At 33.2% G+C, this 21,123-nt stretch overlaps 2 protein-coding genes across 2 annotated transcripts; both read left to right on the plus strand.

Moving 5' to 3' along the window:
• The first annotated feature begins 11,414 nt into the window (after window positions 1–11,414).
• Window positions 11,415–13,723, plus strand: LOC133778270 (uncharacterized protein At4g22758). Its single transcript, XM_062218148.1, has 3 exons — window positions 11,415–11,949; window positions 12,462–12,675; window positions 13,227–13,723. The coding sequence occupies exons 1-3, from the start codon at window positions 11,623–11,625 to the stop codon at window positions 13,463–13,465; spliced, it is 780 nt and encodes a 259-aa protein (XP_062074132.1). The 5' UTR covers window positions 11,415–11,622; the 3' UTR covers window positions 13,466–13,723.
• A 5,803-nt stretch (window positions 13,724–19,526) lies between these two features.
• On the plus strand, window positions 19,527–20,866 carry LOC133778271 (uncharacterized protein At4g22758-like). Its single transcript, XM_062218149.1, has 2 exons — window positions 19,527–20,036; window positions 20,633–20,866. The coding sequence occupies exons 1-2, from the start codon at window positions 19,649–19,651 to the stop codon at window positions 20,800–20,802; spliced, it is 558 nt and encodes a 185-aa protein (XP_062074133.1). The 5' UTR covers window positions 19,527–19,648; the 3' UTR covers window positions 20,803–20,866.
• The last annotated feature ends 257 nt before the right edge of the window (window positions 20,867–21,123 follow it).

Raw genomic sequence — 21,123 nt, forward strand, 5'->3', positions numbered from 1 at the left:
ATAGTGGATACATTCTCTTTGATTAGGGGTATCTCTATCAATAGATCCCTTAACCATTCGACATCTTTGCCGATAGCAGCTAGAGCTATAAACTCTACTTCCATAGTGGAATGAGATATACAAGTTTGTTTCTTGGAACCCCAAGAAATTGCACCCCCACCAAGTGTAAATAGCCAACCAGTTGTGGACAAGTTGTCCCCAAGATTGGATATCCAGCTTGCATCTGTATATCCTTCTAAGATTGAAGGAAATTTGGAGTAGTGAAGGCAACGTCCTTTGGTTTTCTTGAGATAACCTAGGACTCTTCCAATAGCCTTCCAGTGATCCGCACTTGTATTACTTGTAAACCTACTAAGTTTACTTACCGCAAATGTCATATCAGGTCTAGTACATTGGGCAGCGTACATAAGACTCCATATAGCACTAGCGTACTTCAATTGAGCCGCCTCTCTTCCTTCATTCTTCTCTAGTCTTACACTATGATGGAAAGGAGTATTGGCATCTTTATCCTTGAGATGGTTAAATTTATTCAATACTTTCTCAACATAGTGGGCTTGCCCTAACGCAAAACCCCCCACTATGTTTCTTCACTTTGATACCATGTATGGTGTCAACTTCTCCAAGATCTTAAATCTTGAAGGTTGATGATAGAAACATCTTCGTTTCTTCTATCCCTTTCATGCTATCACTTAGAATAAGCATGTCATCCACATATAAGAAAACAATGATCACATATCCCTTACAAGTTTTGGAATACAAACAATTGTCTCCATTGTTATGCCTAAACCCATTAGACATGATGGCTTGATCGAATTTCTCATGCCATTGCTTAGGAGCTTGTTTCAATCCACATAAGGATTTTACAAGTCTACATACTTTATGTTCATATCTTGGTAGGACAAACCCTTCGGGTTGTTCCATATAGATCTCCTTATTGAGGTCACCATTAAGGGATGTCATTTTGACATTCATTTGATGAACATACAAGTTGAGTATAGAAGCCAAAGCGAAAAAAATTCTTATAGAATTTTTTCTTGCAACAGGTGCATAGGTATCGAAATAATCAATACCCTTTTTTTGCCTAAACCCTTTAGCTACTAATCTAGCTTTAAAGGTTTGGATAGTGCCGTCAGTGTGGTATTTTCTCCTAAAAACCCACTTACACCCAATTGGCTTAGACCCCGGTGGGAGGTCTACCAATTCCCAAGTGTTGTTGGAAAGAATAGAATCCATCTCATCATTGATGACTTCTTTCCAAAACGCGCTATCTCTTGATTGCATGGCTTCTCTATAAGTCTTAGGATCATCCTCAACAAGAAGTATAATATGAATTTTCCTAATGACTTCCTCTCTATTTCCTTCTACCATGTAGAAAGAAATTCGTTGAGAATCTATCTCATCCAATCCTAGACTTTTCTCCTTTCTAACCCTTTGACTTCTTCTAAGTTCAATGGGTTTCTCTACATTCATTTGAGATTTCTGCTCTTGAGAATCATTTTTGTATGTAAATGCTTGAGAATTGTTCTCATATAACAAATTCTTCTTTAAAGATGTAGAAGCTTGAGAATTGTTGTCACATAACATGTTCTCAAAGAATTCAACTTGTCTAGATTCAATCACAACGTTAGACTCTAAGTCTAATAGCATATAAGCTTTACTATTTTTGGCATAACCAACAAAATCACACTTTATGGCTCTTGAACCTAACTTTTTTCTATTAGGTTCGTTTTTCTTGCAATATGCAAGACACCCCCACACTTTGAAGTACGCTATGTTGGGGTTTCTTCCTTTCCATAACTCATATGGAGATATCTCATTTTTCTTCATCGATATTTGATTAAGAATGTGACAAATGGTTAACAACGCTTTACCCCATAAGTTGAAGTTCAACTTAGAAAACACCAACATAGATTTTATCATTTCTAGATAAGTTCTATTCAATATGGGTGATTATAGAAAGATATACCAAATCAGCTCACTTTCTACTAGTAGGGACGACCTATACCATTGAACAATATGCAGGTCTCTATGTAAAAGAGATAGTACATCTTCATGGAGCTCCGAGGTCGATCGTGTCAGACCAAGATCCCACCTTTACTTCCAAGTTCTGGGAAAGTATGTAGAAGGAAATGGGCCCGCAACTAAAGTTTAGTACATCGTATCATCCTCAGACCCATGGTCAGTTTGAGAGGACCATCCAGATACTGGAGGACATGTTGAGGGCATGTGTACTGGATTTTGAGGGGTCTTAGAGTAAGTATTTTCCTCTAATAGAGTTATCCTACAAAAACAGGTATCAGGCGACCATAGGAGTGGCTCCTTATGAGATGTTGTATGGTAGGAAGTGCAAATCACCTATTCATTAGGATGATTTGGGTGAGCACATATACTTGTGTCCTGAGGCAGTTCAGAGGACCAATGAAGCTATAGAAAATATCAGAGCTTGGATGCTCGCATCGCAGAGTAGACAGAGAAGTTATGCGAATCCAAAGCGTAGGAACGTGGAGTTCCAGGTGGGAGACTATGTCTTCCTTAGAGTCTCACCGTTCAAGGGGCTGAGAAGATTTGGCAAGAAGGGCAAGCTGAGCCCTAGATTCCTAGGACCATTTGAGATTCTAGAAACGATCGGTTAGGTGGCCTATAGGTTGGCATTACCTCCGGTGTTGTCGGCCGTGCACAACATGTTTCATATTTCGATGCTGCGGAAGTATGTTTCTAACGAGACTCATGTGTTGAGTTATGAAGATCTGGAGCTGCAGACGGATTTGTCCTTCGAGGAGTAGCCAGTCCAGATATTAGACAAGAAGGACAAGGTTCTGAGGAATAAAGTTATACCTTTAGTGAAGGTATTATGGAGGAACAGCAAGGTCGAGGAGGCGACCTAGGAGTTGGAGTCAACCATGCGGGATCAGTATCCCGAGCTGTTCAGGTAAAATTTCGAGGATAAAATTCCTATAAGGAGGGGATAGTTGTAACATCCTAAATTTCCTAATGTGGCTTTGTGCCTGGATTAGGGGGGCGGGAGGCAATAATTGAGTTATTATGTGAATTATATTATAATATAATTATGCTTGCATGTTAGAGATATTAAATATGTGTATGTGTGCCCGTTTCTTATAAGAATGGTATTTTAGTAATTTGACTCGTTTAGGGGATAAATGCAAATGTGTGTTTGTGTGATTGAGACCACATTATTATGTGGGTATATTTGGGTTACTCGACGAGAGCCAATCCTGATGAGCAAGTTAGCAGAAAAGTCACAATGGAGTTTTAATACCTGGCTCGGGGTGAGCTTAGGGGTATTTTAGTAATTTAATACATTATCGGGAATTAGTGGGTAATGGGAATTTATTGGTAACCATGTGAGAATATTGGAAGTAGCGAGAATCATAGGATGTAAATTGTGGATACCGGGATTGGAGGCAAAGGACAAAATTTCCCTTTTGAACATTTGATCAATAAGCTAAGGGCAAGGGGCAAAATAGTCATTTTCTCTCCAAGTATAGTGTAAGGTCAGCTGGGAATGTTTGGGAAGGTTAAGGAACTAAAGGAAAAACACAACAGGAGCTCTCTCTCTCTCTTTCCCCCATGTTTTCTATGTTTTCACCATGGAAGCTTGAGGAATTTTTGGGAAAATTGAAGATCAAAGCTTGGGAACTAAGGTGCCAAACTTGGGGAAACTAGAGGTTTAGCTCAGGAGAATTAACTCAGTTGAGGTACGGGTTTTAATCTGAATTCCTCATGATTAGTTCTGCTGAATTATCTAGAGCTATGGTATTCATGCATGCTTGATAGTTGGGAGGTTGGGTTTGAGAATTTTGATGAGTTTTACTATGGAAACTAGCTGGGTTTGAGTGGTGAGAAGCAGTATATAGATTGTGGGAATTGGATGATTTTTAGTTGGGTTCGACTAAAGAAAAACCCGGAAAATTTTGGGTTCGTGGGGCTGAGCCGCGACTCTTTTCTGGTGAGCTGCGGCCCTCAAAGGGAAAATTTGAGCCAGGAGGGCTCGGAGGCAGAGGCGGGCCGCGGCACGTGTTGGTTTCCAGGGAGGCCGAGCCTCTGGAATTAGAGGCGAGTCGCGGCTCGGGTTCTTGAGGTCGCGGCCCTTAAGGGGAATTTTGGCCTTAATGGGATTTTTAGGTTGGGGGACTTAACCATTTGGGCTCGGGATCGATTTTACTTCCTTGTTAAATGGAATTCGATGTCCCGGAGGCTAAGATTTGGTCTGGAAGCTTTTATTTACATGTTGTTGATGGAACTTCCTTATTACGGTTATGACTAGGCTTACGCTAAGGGCTTGAATCGGGGATCGTACTCAAAGGGGCGTCGCTAGTACCTTGCATACAGACCGAAGGTAAGAAAACTGCACCCGTTATGTGAATGTGTGATTAGAGCTTAATCAATGTGGTGAGTATAGAGATGAGTAAGGCTTTGACTTTGTTAATGAACATGATTGTAATTATGTTTGCGAATATCTGATTAAGTACACTATAATGAGCATAATTATGATTATGCTTATGATTGTCGTTGGAATGTATTATAATGCATTGTAATTGTTGATATGTATGCTATGCGAAATATATGATTGTCCATTGTGACCGCGAAGCTTGGTTTATAAACCAGAGGGTGATTAGGATGTTAAGTGAAGATTAATTTATTAGTTGAGAGTATATTGGACTCCAGAAGACTCGCCTTATAAGTCGAGAGTCCTGAGGCTTCAACTTATAAGTTTGAGGCACGTGGTGGCTTGACTTATAAGTCAAGGGCTTAAAGAACTTAGTTTATAAGCTAAGATTGGCATAGTGCACGTGGAGTGCAAGCCACCATGGCTGGGCCACCCTGGGAGTGTGACACGCACTTGACTGGCTCGGATGCCAACAACTTGAAAGAAAGTGTGATACGCACTTGTGTGATTCCATGGTTACCAGTTTGCTTAATGAACATACCAGCTTCAGTTATTACTGCTTGATAGGCATTTTATTCTGTGAATTGTTAAATATGTTTTCTTGCTGAGTCTTCTGGCTCACAGGTGCTTTATTGATAACATTGAAAGTTACATCATTGGTGCACAACATAACCATACCCTCACAAGAGTACCCCTTTCCCAAAAATACATTGGATTTGGTAAGAATAAGTTTACCAGACTCAAAAACGGCTTTAATGTCGGGCTTGCCAAGTAAATCACCACTTACCAAGTTTCTACTCATTTCAGGAACATAAAGTACATTCACTAATTCACTAATGTTACTTTCTTGCCAAAGGTAAAAAAATACTTCAATGATACATTTGTCAAGTACCTTGGATTTGCCCTCATTGCCCATGTGAATCTCATGGTTGCCATTTGACTCTTCAAAGGTATTGAACAATGATTTTTCATAGGTGACATGGACGGTGACACATGTATCATACCACCATCCATTCACCTTGCCTTGGACCGCATTCACCTCACTAAGGGTAGCAACTATATTATCCTCTTGAGTTGCATTTACCTTAGGTCCTTGTTGGTCTTTTCTATGCCTACACTCTCTAGCATAGTGACCATTTTTCCCACACACAAAGCAAGGACCTTCACGTCCTTAAACTTGTTTGGGTTGGATCTCGGACCCAAGGATGTCTCGTTACCCTCTTGTCTTTCCCTTTGTTTTTGGGATGTTTTGGTTGTGACACCGTATTTGCTTTGGAAGTCTCTCCATTAGACCCCTCCACAAGTTTATCTCTACATATCGATTCCTCCTCGATTCGAATATGCTTTTTGTATTTCCTCCAAAGAATAATCCTCATTTTTATGAAAGATTATTTTCCTATAGCTCTTCCAAGTTGGTGGTAATTTAGTCACTATAGCACCAACTTAAAAGGCCTCAAGAAGCTCAATCTTCAAAACTTTCAATTTCTTAACAATTATTTTCAATTCATGTATTTGAGGAAGAATAGGTTTATCACCAAAAAACTTGAAATCAATATATTGAGATATCAAAAACTTTTTAGTACCTCCCTTTTCCGCCTTGAATTTTGTCTCAAGTACATCCCATATTTCCTTTGCCAATTTGCTCTCGGTGTAGAGGTCGTAGAGTCTATCAGAAAGGACGTTGAGGATATGACCCCTACAAAGGAGATTGTCCTCCTCCCTCTTCCTTCTTTTCTCCACCTCCCCGGGAGTGTCCTTGTTGGATGGCATTGGGAGAAGTTCTAGAGTGGACTCTAGAATGTAGGCGATCTTGAGAGTGGTCAAGAGGAATCTCACATTGTCTTGCCATCTAGTAAAATTAGACCCATCAAACCTATCCAACCTCACTAGGTCTTGATTCATGATCTTGATAGTCTCACCTTCCATTGAAACAAACAAAGGGATAAGCTTTTAAATGTTAGGAAAATATATGTTATTTCAATGGAAATTGGTAAGAAATATTACCACTCTAGACAAAACAATACAAATAAATAATATTGATTAAATAGTGTTACAACTCTATGACTGAAAATACAAATAAACAATAGAAGAATTAGAAGAAGAGAATGGAGGAATACAACTTTAAACTCTAAACAAAAAGATACAGATAAAGCAAAAGTGTTTGTAACAAAAAGAAAAGAAAAGATTACAACTCTAAACAATAAATACAAATAATTAGAGAAGAAGAATATGAAGATGAAAAGCAATAGAATAAAAGAACAAGAACAAGAAACAAAGAACAAACAACTCACACTCACACTACCAAAGTGAAAAGTGTTGGGGATCACCAACTTGAACAAGGTTTGAGACCTTTGTCCAAAAGCTTATTTCCTCCTAACTCAAGCACTAAGGGATCTCTCACAAATTTTGGAAATTTCTTTTTGGAATAATCAAAGCCTCTAGGTGTTTTCTAGCCAAGTGCTCTAATGGATAGAAAAGTTGTATCTTACAAGTGAGCAATAAGCTCCTATTTATAGAGTTTAGAGACACCCTTTGAATTCCAAATTCCAAATTCCACCATCCCCTATGGTTGTTACCAATGATTAATTGAATGTTTATGGAATTAAAAATGAGATTTGTGAGTTATTTGTGTTTTTGGAGCTGTTCAAAAAGATTGAAAAAACTGAAAAAATTGGCTAGTCTGCCTCTGTGGCCGCGACCACCAACAATCCTAGTTGCGACCACTAGCCAATTTCAACACAGGAAAATGTGTTGTTTTTCCAAACGGCTCCAATTCACTCCCAAATAATTTTGTAACCCCCAAACACATTATTGGGGTTAAAACCATATCTCTAACAGTCATTTCACATATAGCTCTAAGAGATTCATCTCAATATTGTGAAACTAAAAATCTACACAATAATGAGAAATATTTAGAAGTTACAAATTTATAACCGAATTTGTAACACCAAATATGTTACATAGTTGGATATTCACACATATCTAAATATTGTAACTCTCTATTATATGTTACAATATGTGACACTATTTGTCACATTTATTTAATCTAAAACATTATATTATAAAATAATATAACAACGTTTGCCTATGTGACGTCAGGTTTGTTTATAACGTCGGTACTTTTACCACAAATATCTCATAAATTAGATACTTTCTTCGCAAATATTCTTTTGATTGAGTACTTTTTCCTATGTGTCGTTAACAATCTTAACAGTGGAAATAGACGACTATACCAAACCGCACCAAAATTTGGACGAGAATTATATTCGCTGCCAAAAAAATAACTTAAGTAAGCGCTACAAACATAATAAATTGGTACTTTTGCCGCAAATATCTCAAAAATAAATAATAAATGAGAGATATTAGTTTCTAAGAGCAGTCCCAATGAATGATGTAAAGTAGCCAATATGTAAAAAATCTAGCTAAAAGACTTAAAATCCTTCTTCTTCATATGCTCTAAATGCTTAGGTATAATACCTTAAACCAAACACCAATAATTTTAAAGCTAAATGTAGCTAAGTTTCAACCTTGAATGTAAATATTTTTTTTTCTTTGATTTTAACAAATAAATAATATTTATAAATATAATATTTAAATGATTTAAAAAATATAAAAAGGTGGTATATATTGTTGTTAGAGATATATATATATATATATATTGTACTCAATGGAAATGGTAAAACCAAATATATAACTTTATGCAAAAGGTTACAATAGACAAGATGATAGATCAAATAAGTGTTACAACTCTATGACAAAAATACAAGTAAATAGAGAATAGAAGAAGAGAAGATAAAAGTAATAGTAGAACTAAGAAATAACAAGAACAATGAAATAAGTCACTCTCACACTTACACAACCAAAGTGAAGAGTATTGGAGATCACCAACTTGAACAAGGTTTACAACTTTTGTCCAAAAGTTTATTTTCTCCTATCTCAAGCACTAAGGGATTCTCTCAATATTGGAAATAACTCTATGGAATAATTAAGCATTTTGATGTATTTCTAGCCAAGTACTATAGTGGATAGAAATAGAGTTGTAACGACCCAAATTCACTAATAAGGCTTAAGGGCCTTGATTAGTGTGTCGGGAGGGCATGATGGGAATTATGTGTGATTATTATGATTAAGATGCATGATTATGATTTTAAGCATGTTATATGACTATGTGAATTATATTATGTGATAATTATGATGTGTGAATTGTACCACATGGGTGTGGTGATACCAGTGTGATGCACGTGCCGAGACGGTCCTAGAAAACTAGATAATGGTAACTGGTGATTTGGTAACCTGCGTAACTGTTAGTAACCATAGAGAGTAACAGGCTTTATTGGGAAAGTGGCAGAATTGTAAAGTTAGGAAAAGGACAAGTAAGCCCTTGAGGTCTAGTTAGTAAGGGATATAAATGGAGGGTTAAACTAGTCTTTTGGCAGGGAATAGATGAGTAAGAGCTGAAGGAAAATACAATACGTACAACACTTGGAGAAAGGGGCTTTATGCTAAAAATTTGAGACCAAGATGAAGAGCAAAACTAAGATGGAAGGGAGAAGCTGAATCTAGCTTTAGGAGGGAGAGTTAAGGAGTGATTGAAGTTGTCAAGCAAGCTTAGATCAAGAATACTCAGAGGTAAGATTTTGATTATGGTATATCTAAGTTTCAAATCTGATTTTTGGTTGATAAGTGTGAATTGAAACAAATTGGTGGCTGGTTTTGTATGAACTCAGAATTGGGTAATCAAAGGGGAATGAGGTTTAAACCTAGAGGTTGGACTCACCACTCAAGGTAAGGTTTCTGTGTAATTATTAGGCTTATTTCTGTTAAGGTTTAAGGAGTTTGGAGTGTGGTTTGTGTTTGAGTTCAAGTTGTTCTTAATTTTCTGGTTTGAGTTACTAAGTATGAAATTCAAGAGTGAATCTTGGGTATAATTGTGTGAATGGGCTTGGGCATGATGTTTCTAGGTTGTTGTGAGGTTTATGATGGATTTAGAGTTGGTTTTGGGACTTATGATGGAGTTTGGGGTGATTTGGAGTGAGTTAGGCTCGGGAAAAACGCGAAGGAAAACCCAGAATTCTGGGCCTGCGAAGGCGTGCCGCGGCACAGTTTTTGCGTGCCGCGGCGCGGAGCCCCTGACTTGCTGGGTGCCACGACACAAGAAAGTTGTGCCGCGGCACAAGGCCAATTTCAGGATGTCATTTTTGGCAATTTTAGGCCTTTGCTCCGGGGGTTCGGGGGATGTCTCCGGGGTGTTGTTTTAAGGTTTTGGGGGTTCCGAGAGTGTGGGTTAGGTTCCGGGAAGGTAGTTTTGGATTGGTTAGTGACAAAGAATGTTTTATTTGTGTTGTGATTAGGACTTTGGAGAGGCTCGGGGTAGAGGACCGTGCTTGCGACTACGTGGCATCGAAAACCAGTGAATTGAAAGGTAAGAAAACTGCATCCGAATGTATGATTGTAATGGGACTAAGTGCTCCCGAGAGTTGTATTGTGTCAATGTTGGTATTATGCCAAGGGACACGTAGAAGTGGTCTAAGAGTACCGTACATGATTTTAGCGCACGGGGTGCGAATTGGCCACTGGGAGCCAGAAACAATAGGATAACAGAGGGAGCAGCCTGTTAGCGCTAGCCCTGGTTATCGTCTGTGCATTATGTATTGAGCTGAGATGCTAAGTATATGAAATACTTGTCTGATGATATACTTGAGTTTATGAGATGCTATATGTGTAATTGACTTGTTTGCTAGTTGTTCATGCTCTGTTGTTACTGTGTTTTCTTGCTGGGCCTTGGCTCACGGGTGCTTCGTGGTGCAGGTAAGGGCAAGAGCAAGCTGGACCAGGCCTGAGGTGGAGAGCTCCGAGGTGAAATGTACATAGCCAGTTGTTCGATCACCATGGTCGAGGAGTGTGTCAGGACAGGGAATTACCTAACCGCTCGTTTTTGCCTTAATATGGCCAGTCAATGTATTTAAACTCAGTAACTTTTGTAGATGGCTTTTAAACTGTCATTTTTGGGATCCCATGTAAATAAACAATGTTTAGTAATGAAAACGTAACTTTTGAGACCAAAACACTTTTAACCCTAGTTCCGCTACTGTTTCAGTAACACGATTTTACTTTAATGACTTGATTAGTAAGTCTGGCACTTTATAAACACACAGTGTAACGGTCTTGGCTATCCAGGGCGTTACAAGAGTTATCTTACAAGTGAGTATTAGGCTTTTATTTATAGGATTTGAGATATCATTTGAATTTCAAATTTCATCAAACCCCATGGTTGTTACCAATGTTTATGGAATTACAATAGAGATTTTGGAGTTACTTAGGATGTTAGAACCATTTAAATTGGAAAAAACTGAAAAGAGAAATTGGCTATCAGCACCACTGGCTGCGGCCATCGGCCTTTGTCCCCCAGGTCGCAGCCAGGGATTATCAGTGGCCGCGGCCACAGCTCAAATTTCAGCAACAAAATTTTCAATTTTTCCAAAATGTCTCAAACTCTTTCCCATATGATTTTGTAAACTCCATACATCTAATGAGAGTTAAAAACATGTCTCCATCAGCTATATTTCATAATGATTTTGTGAAATCCAAACTCAAATGTGTAACACACAATCTACACATTATTGGGTAATATATAAGAGTTACAAATTTGTAACTCCAAAATATATCACATTTGGGCACACACATGTGTACAATTTTGTGACTCTCAATAATATGTTACAAGGTGTGACAAATCATATTTTGTCACATTATTTAATATAATATTATATTATTTAAAATATTGTAATAATTATAATAAAAAATTGTGAGGAAAAATAAAAAAGTAAAATTTTAGTAAGGTTTTTTAAAATATAAAATAAAACATCCATCGTAATTGATAGAAGAGCCAAAGAATCCCACCTAAGAAGAAAAAGTAACTAAAATCTTGAAGAAGAAAAAAAAAGCATATTATATTCAGATAAAATAATTATTAATTTAATTTAAACTTTATAAATAGGAGAGGAGAAGCGAAGACAACCAACTTCCAAAACTGCCTAGCCCATACCCAACTCTCCACGCAACGTCACCAAACCACTTCTCCTCTCAGTCTTCACCTTAACTTCTTCAAATCAAAACCCATTTTCACAAACTCGTCAATATAGTCAATATATATATATATATATCTGAATATTGATTCTACTGTTCCTAATTTTCCGTTTCTATATTCACATATTTACATGTCAGAGAGGGGTCTACGGCGTCGAGCTCAGGCCACGGGTAGCCGGAGAAGCAGACCTCCGCACCCGTCGCCTTCACCGTGCCGGAGAACCCCACCGCCTCGTCGATCGTTGAAGCCGCAGTCCAAACCTATTAAGATCCTCAAGCGTTGCTCGTCGGAGCCCCTGCTATGGAGCGGGAGCAGCAGCAGTAGTAGCGATGTTAGCGAGGACGATCGCCGCCGGTTTTTGGGATCGGAAAGTGTTCTTTTCCGACCCCACACGTGTACGGATATCTCTGCTTCTTCTCCTTCGCTTTTGGGTTTCTCCTCCCCAAGGAGTCACGAGGTTAGTCAAGTTTTTTCCTTTTTGCAAAAATATCACTTTTTATAGGGTAATTTTGTAACTGTCATTTGGTAGTTGAGTTCATGACTATGCATAGCTTATTATTTTCACATTTTTGTGTGAATTAATGGTTACATTTAAATTAACACCAATTATTGGGTAATATAATATGAGCCATTTAGATAGGTATAAATATTACCCACATGCTAAATTTACCCATATTATTAACTTTTCATAGTCGTTACTAAATTTTTAGTATTTTATTCATTAAACATAGCCATATGAATCGTTGAATGCAAAGTTAAAGGGTAATCCTAGTAACAAATTTTAAATTGCCTCATCTCTATTATTAATGATTTGAACTTTTAAACTTTAAACTTTTATTGAAATATGGATGTATGATACGCTGGATTTACCTGTGTCAATTTTTGGATTAAACCCATTATTTGTTTTACTTGGTAAGTTTAGGACAATGGGTATGAAGCTAAGTTGGGTTTGAAAATTTTATAATGTAGTTACCAGGGTACAAGAAAGATGCAAAGGTTGTTCTTAATGTGACAGTTGAAGGGAGCCCAGGACCAGTTCGAACCATGGTTAAGTTAGGATCAAGTGTGGAAGAGACTATTAAGAATGTTGTTGAGAAATATAATGAAGAAGGTCGAACCCCTAAGCTTGAGAAGGATTCACCATCTTCCCTTGAATTGCACCATTCCTATTTCAGCCTTAAAAGTAAGCTCAACACAATCAATTTAAATCAAATGTTTCAACATTTTTTTTAGCTATAAACTTGATTGAATGAGATTTTTTTGCCATACTATTAAATGATGCCAAATGTGGCTCTCAGTTGAAGTTGTTCAGGCTTGTGTTTAGCGTCCCCAATTAAAAAGACTCAAATATCATATTTTGTCTTGCCAAATGGTACTATGTGGTTAGCACTATGTTATTACATGTCTGTGTGAGTTTCATGTGATAACTTAGTGCTGAGCACCACAGCTGTCTTGTATAGTATAGTTTAATACATGTCCAACTTCGATTATAAAGAGGATTAAATTTTACAAAAATATCAAATTTATTTTTTATCTATATATAAAAGACCCCAAATTAAAAAAAATTACTATATTTTATATATAAATTTCATATTTTGAGTTCCAAAAATTCAGGGCTGGCCCTGGTTCAATGGTGCTTAATTAAGATCTACCATCTTTGAGAGATCACTTTTGCTATAGTACTAATTTAGCAAAATGAGAATATCTTAACAGTTTGATGATATAAATTTCCAGGTTTGGATAGATCAGATGTGATAGGCGATGTGGGTAGTAGAAGCTTTTATCTTAGAAAAAACAGCAGCAGAAATGGAGATTCAGTTACCTCTGAAACCTCTCCTTTAAGAGCTTCTTCCACCTCTGGACATGTCGCTCAACCTCGTGACTTCTTACTTCCCAACTTTGTTGCCATTAGTGTACAAAAAATAGTAAGAAGAACTCGAAAGCTTTGGAAGATCTTGGTTTGCTCTCAGTAATTATATGGATGTTGCTGACCATTAATTTGAGCTTACTGTTCTTAGAGCAATACAGCATAATTTTTAGTGTTGTTCTTTATACTATTGTTTTGGTTCTAAATCACACTAGAACACATTTCATTCTAGTGTAGTAATTGTACATATATATAAACATATTTATTTATCATTCTCCATTTATTGTTTTTTTTACTATGGAGATCATGATTTGCTTTGTATGTTTGAAATTCACAATGTAAATGAACGGAATTTTTTTTTTCATGGTGGTCTATTTATGTAGATTTTTTAAATCAAATTATAGCTCAGGTTTTGGTAATGTATAACTCATATGCACCCGTAGCTTTATAGTTAAAAAATTCATAAACATAAGTTTCAGAGCCAAATCTTTTTCCTGCATTTGTTGTAAATGACTCCCTTTAGTTCAAAATTTTAAATTTATTTTATTGGAAAGAAAAATATAAATATTCAATTCTTTCAATAGTATAAACTATACAATGTAAAGGGTCCCATAATGCAGCATAAAAATTTTGAACCATAGATTTTTTAAAATATTAGTGCATATAGAACAAAGTCAATAATGTTAGTATGTAACAAACAAAACTGACCTTAGCATTGTATATTAATAATTTAATTAAAAAAATTGATTAGGGGGATTTTGAATGGACGGCAAAAGAAAAGGACCCATCTTTTTATTTTTAATGTATTTTTTTATACTTGTGATAAAAATAATTGGAAAGGGCACTGATTTGTGGCTTATGTTTATGCAGTTTTTAAGCTACTTGTTAGAGAAAAACTTTGCTCTTTGAGTCATTGTCTTTAGCTTTGCTTGAAAAGACATTACTGTTGTAAGTTATGTTTGGTTGGGATGAAAAGAATAGAATGAAAAACAATCTTTTTTTATTATTTTCTTCGGTTTCAAAATAAAGTTTTGGAATATTGTTCTAATAAAATAATATTTTGATAGAAGGATTATGTCTCACATAAATGAGAAAAAATGACATTACAATGCACAATATTATTGTTATTCAAACTTTTTTTTAGGCATATTAAATTTTATTCCTATTACCATATTGATTTTAGCTGCCAACCAAAAGTAACTTAATTGATGGTCCTTACCATATTCCTTACTTGACAAAATGGGTATCTTTGAGTTTAATTAAAGAATATAGAATATAATTGTATAGCTTTTAGTAAGATTAAATATCCAATCCAAAAACTAACTTAATAATGTAATTTTCACACTTTTTTCATCCTCCAACTAGTATACTAAATGTTACACAAATATATATATATATACATTGCCTTAATAAAATAGAATAATTTTCTGTTATTATTTTATTTAAAAAAATATGAATGCCTTATATGCACAACGATGCCCACTAGTTAGTTTTAAAATAATGCAAAATTTTAAAGTCTGGTCCGACCAAATTTCAGTGCAAAATTTGGAGTATAATAGAGTAATATACAAATCCAATTTATGATAATTTTTAAAAAAATATAACTTTTATACTATTAATGTGAAAAAATATGAGAATTATACTTTTCTTAACCCAAAATTGATTGGACCCCAACACTCCTCTTATCATGCTTAATACCACAAGTATATGGTTCTGTAAACTTTAAATTGACCACTCAATATTAAGTTACTCTTTTTCAAAATTGGGGACAGCTCAGTGGCCTTCCCCATCTAGTCTACACCTTCTCACCACAAGTATATCGCTTTTGCATTGAGTAGTAAGTACATGTATAATAAATTTTGAAATGAGTACATACAACACCCCTTTATAGGATTGCAATGGAGTGTTCAATGGAAAGAAGCCTTTAATTAGAAAAATTGGACCAACCCTTTTGATTTTGGACCATTTTCTTATCATGACAACTACTAAACTAGTGAAGCAACAGTAGTTGTGATGAACTTAGTTGTTTAGTTCTTGAAAAGTGATTTGATATGAATAATACTGTGGATTTTTGGTCCACCAATAATTGGTGTTATGTGTCCAAAACTACTAAATATTTTTGGGGACTTTCCTATTTTTGTTGGGTTGCTTTGCATCACAAAGAGAAGTTGCTTTCCTCTTTGGATTTTATATATAAATTAAGTGACTATATCACCATATCTTCTCAATGCATACACTTCACGCAAAAGATACAAAATGGTAAGCAACTTCTAAGAACACAAAATGTTGTTCTTTTGCAAAAATAAATTAAACAAATATCTAAAGTTGCTTATACGAAGATTCATATTTATTTGAGTTTTTTTCAGCTACAATTCTATTCTTTAATACTCTGTAACATTTAGGTCCAAAAAATTAATTTTATATCAGTTAGGTCTCAAATATTTTCAAATCGTATCATTTAAGTTCTTAAAAACTATTTTTATTTCTTTTTTATTTTAAAATACATAAAAAAAAATATAAAATAAATGATGAATCATTCTTAAAATATTTGGACATTTAATTTTGAAAATAACAAACATAACATGAAAAAAAAAATATTGTCATGACATTTTTAATAATACATAATATTTTTTAAAATTAAATTAATGTTTCATTAAAAAAATATTATTACCTACATTGTTGTTCAATAATTAATACTAATAACTATATTATTTCAATTATCTTGATATTATTTTATTATGTTAATACTGGTTTATTTCATACTTTTTTTTTAACTTAATAGTGTATATAAAGTTATTTATATGTATATATATATATAATTTGTTATAAGTTGCATTATAAAAAAAAATTACAAAATGAAAATAAATATGTACATGATAAATATTGATAATCTCGTGATAGTTCAGTTATTATTATTAAAAAAAATATAGGTAAGAATTTTTTTAATGAAAAATTAATTTAATTTGTAAAACTATTAAATATTTTTTAAAATATCATGAAAATATATGTTTTTAAAATGTTATGTTTGATATTGTCAAAAATTAAGTGGTCCAATTTTTTTTAAGATTGATTCACCTTTTTATATTTTATTTATGTATCTTGAAAGAAATAAAAATAACATTTAGGAACTTAAATGATATGATTAGAAAATATTGGGGACCTAATTGATACAAAATCAACTTTTGGGACGTGAGTATTACAAAGTGTAAAGAATGACTACTCAATTTGAAAAAACTCTATTTATTTACAATGTTTTAAATGTCAGAACTTTGAAACATGCAAGAAACGCATACTAGTAAGCTGGTTGGTTTGAGATTATAAAACAATTTTTATTCTTTTTAAAACATAAACATTGTGGAGTACATTTGTGTCTTATATTTAAGCTAAAATATAAAAGCATAACTTTCTTATTATTATTTTTTGGCTATTCAAGTTACTCCCAAAAACTCCAAAACAACCTTTCTCTTTTATTTTAAAATTGTCAATCAATCACATTATTATAAACACACATTTTCACCTATTAAATTTAAATTCTTTTTTCAAATTCACCATTTTAAAAAATATAATTTTCTAATTACTAACCAATAATCTTATGTTTGTTATGAGAAAAACATTCTTTATTTGTCTTTTCAGTTTAGCACTTTAGACATGTAATGATGCAATCAATACAAAGTTTCAAAGCAATACCAAAACCAAAGATGTAATGATGCAATCAATACAAAGTTTCAAAGCAATACCAAAACCAAAGATTTAGGCCAAGAAAAACAAATTGTGATGCTCTTATCATTACGAGGCCCTAAAACCTTTTTTTTTCTTTCCATTCTAGGGGCATGTTGCAAGATGACTTTTGATGTTGTGTGAAAGTAAGTAAATGTCTATGTTTTTAATTTTGTAATAAAATAGCCTAATCATCTATTTAATATCACATATTACCAAATACACCCTTTAACAAATTACTATTTTATTCTAAATATTTTAATATTATGGTATATGTATATTAGTTTTGTTTAATTAGTTTTTATTTTAAAGTTATTTTGATTTTTTTTCGTTTTTTATGGGTTGTTGAATGATATACCATACCATAAAATATATATACTGAGTTGAAAAATAATATACCATCAAAACTTACAAAATTATTACTCAAAAATATATATACTATGCTAACAAAGTTATATACTACCATTAAAATGTATATACCATGATACAAAATTATATACTACCACTATGTATAATAAAATAGAAATTAAATATCACAAAAAAAAAATTATATACCATACCACAAAAAACATATACACTAATTGAAAAATAATATACCAACAACTTATAAAAAACTTAAAAAATCAATATAACTTTAAAATAAAAACTAATTAAACAAAACTAATTTACATATACCACTATATTAAAGTCATACAATCCTAAATAAATAAATAAATTATAAAAAATGACAATTTAGATAATCAACAATGTAAAAGGGTCATTTATCTACAATTTTAAAAATGAAAACATTAGCTTCTTGATTGGTATATTTTGAGCCATTTCCTATAATTTCTCTCCATTCTACTTTATTAAATTTGGAAATTTTAATATACACTAAAAAAATGTGACATAATTTTTAAGACACATGCTATTTGAAGGTGGATCCACACAATTTAAAATTATACCAAATCATTGAGCCTAGATGAGCATTTTTAGCTTTATTTATTAAAAATAGTAATTCATACGACATATATAAGACATATTCATGTGTTCAATATATATGATATCTAATAAAAATAAATATTTAGGAGTATTATTAGAATTTAAATTTTATTAATTAAAATATTTTAGAAACATTACAAGATATTAATATTTTTTGAAATTTCTACGTTAGGGGCTTCAAAAAGAACTTTATTGGTGATGCTCTTTTGTGTTCTCGACCCGTAAACAATTTTTAGCACGATTTTTTTTAATAATCGTATATATTGTAGTTGTTTAGAGCATCTTGCAAATTTTCAGAAAATTTCAAATAATTTACAGTGACAAAAATTAGTTTAAAAACAGGTTGTTACACTCGTGCTTAATGTTTTTATGTGTGTGGAAAACAACATGTTTGAATTTAGTTTTCGGCACTGTAAATTATTCGAAATTTTCCAAAAAATTTGCAAGATGCTCTAAATAATTACAATATATACGGTTATAAAAAAAATCGTACTGAAAACTATTCACTGGTCAAAAATATAAAAAAGTGACACCGGTGTGACTCTCTTTGAAACCCCTTCAATATTCAATAGACTCCTCCAATATATTATTTTTTTTAAAAAAATAATCACATGTTGCTATCCCATTTTCATACCGACATTTTAAAGCATCTGAGGCACCACCAATCAATTATAAAAATTGAATCTAATTTTTTCAAATACTAAATAATGACTTTCTAACCACAAGTGAGTGAATTACGCAATACTCAATTTATCAAAATTAATGTTAAATCAATAATTATTGTCATTGTAAATAGAGAATTGGTAAAATCCCCCAACATACATACATAAAGTTGGTGGGTTTCCTAATTTACAATAAAATTATTTTAGATTATGTCAAAACAACGTAAAATTTAGAGTAGTGCTATGGTTAACCTCTTATTTTAACATATTAGTCAATATTTCAGTCTTTAAAAACACATGTCGGAGTATTTTTTTTCATAATAGTGTTCGCTGTAGTTACAACATTTTTTTGTAAATTGTTAAAAAATTCCGAATAATTTACAGTGCTGAAAACAAAGTTGCTGATATTTCGATTTACCACACGTATTTAAAAAAATTACAAATTTATTTTCAACATGGTAAACTATTTAGAATTTTTTAAAAATTTGAACTACAACCAATGCCACCGTAAAATAAATTGGAAAAAAAATAATCCAACATGTATTTTCAAATATAAAAATTAACTAAAAAAATTAAAATAGGAAGTTGATGTTAGTAATACTCTCAAAATTAAGAACAGCAAATAAAAATTAATTAATTTAATTTGTAATATAGATTGCTTTCATAAACTTAAAGCGTTTACGTGGCAGTAAGGTTAGGTAAATAAACCGAACTTCGAGGGTATTTTTGTACTTCAATACTTTCTTCGAAGCTTCACGCTTTCTCCAATATGTTGTTTCCATTTTCGCAGTTTTCTTATTCAGATTCACAAAATCCAAATCCCCTTCATAACTTCCTTTCTTCTTATATAACTGTCTTCAATTTATTTTTCATTTTTTAATTTAATTATTTAAAAATAAATAAATCAAACAACGACGATTCTCTTCGCTATGATTCCCCGGCCTTCTTATCCTCGGAGGCAAATCTCCGGCAAGGCGGCTCAGCCGAGCTCCGAGTGGCCGCTCCACACTTTCCCGCCAGAGAGAAACCCCGTCGACTTAGCTCGCCGCCCCGGAGGAATCCTCTCCGTACCGACTGGGAGATTTTCTTTGCCGGCGAAGGTGAACACGAACACCCCACGGCTGACGAAACTTCTGCTGAACGTGACGATCGAGAGGAGCTTGGGGCCGGTCCAGGTGGTGATTTCGTCAGAGAGTACGGTGGGTGATTTGGTGAAGGCGGCGGTGGAGTTATACGTGGGAGAGAAGAGGAGGCCTCTGTTGCCGGAGACTGATCCGCACCGTTTTGAACTTCATTACTCGCAGTTTAGCTTGGAGAGTAAGTAATAATATAAAATAAGAGTCCTACTTGACCGCACTTATTTATATTACTTTTTTTTTTCCATTTATAAGTATTTTATTCTTCTACATAATGTAATTTAATAAAAATAAAAAATTATCAATTTTAATCTTAATTATCTGGTTAGTAATATAATAAAATGGCTAAATATACAAAATTAGATATTTTTTCAAAAAAGTTTATTTTTAACATTTTTAAGATATCGGAAGGTTTTTTCCAAAAAAAACATATTTTTCTAAACATAATCAAACATATATTATTTTTGTTTTGTTTAATATGATTTAATATAAGTCTTTTTCTAAAATATATATACTATTTCTTTTATTTTAATTATATGAATGTATACTACTTTTTGTATAAAAAAAACAATAAGAGTCATATTTATTTAAATTATAAATTCGGAATAAACCATACTAAGTTAGTATCATAAAACGAATTTTAATAAAAGAAATATGTTTTAATTTCTTAAAGAGTACATTTTTGTAATTTATTAAATATTTTGATAAATTATTAAATTGTTAAGTATTGTTGTAATTATTAATTAATAATTTAACTTATATATTATAATAATCCAGGTTTGAAGGAAAGGGAGAAGTTGATAAATTTAGGGTCAAGGAATTTCTTCTTATGCTCAAAGCCAAAGCCAAAGCCAAAGGCAGTAACGTCTTCAGTAAAATCTTCTTCTTGTTCTGAGGAAGCAACCTCATTATTACCATTAGCAAAGTTGATGGATTTGTTATTGTAAACCTTTTTTTTAAAAAACCTAATTTTACATTATATTATCCAATCTTATTAATTACCAACCTAAATTTTGTCTAGTACGTAATTAGTAATTAATGTATGTATCCTAATTATTAATTATATTTCAGCTGAAATTAAATGGTATTTATTTAAGGGCTTTCCTACCTAAATTAGGGTGGCAATTAGGCCGCGTTAACTTAAATATAACCATGTCATTTTCAAGTTTATCTTCTTTGATAAAATTATCGTTTAAAATAATGTGTTATAAAACAATTAATTGACATAATAATTAGTTTACTTGAATTCATAAAATTCAAGCAACTTT

This window comes from Humulus lupulus, chromosome 5 (assembly GCF_963169125.1).
Source record: "Humulus lupulus chromosome 5, drHumLupu1.1, whole genome shotgun sequence".
NCBI lineage: Eukaryota > Viridiplantae > Streptophyta > Magnoliopsida > Rosales > Cannabaceae > Humulus > Humulus lupulus.

Excerpts from the sequence above, each read along its gene's own strand:
- LOC133778270 (XM_062218148.1), top strand. The coding sequence starts at position 11,623 with ATGTCAGAGAGGGGTCTACGGCGTCGAGCTCAGGCCACGGGTAGCCGG. Across the intron at positions 11,950-12,461 it reads CCTCCCCAAGGAGTCACGAG|TTACCAGGGTACAAGAAAGA; the intron begins GTTAGTCAAGTT and ends TTTATAATGTAG. Across the intron at positions 12,676-13,226 it reads TTCCTATTTCAGCCTTAAAA|GTTTGGATAGATCAGATGTG; the intron begins GTAAGCTCAACA and ends ATAAATTTCCAG.
- LOC133778271 (XM_062218149.1), top strand. The coding sequence starts at position 19,649 with ATGATTCCCCGGCCTTCTTATCCTCGGAGGCAAATCTCCGGCAAGGCG. Across the intron at positions 20,037-20,632 it reads CTCGCAGTTTAGCTTGGAGA|GTTTGAAGGAAAGGGAGAAG; the intron begins GTAAGTAATAAT and ends ATAATAATCCAG.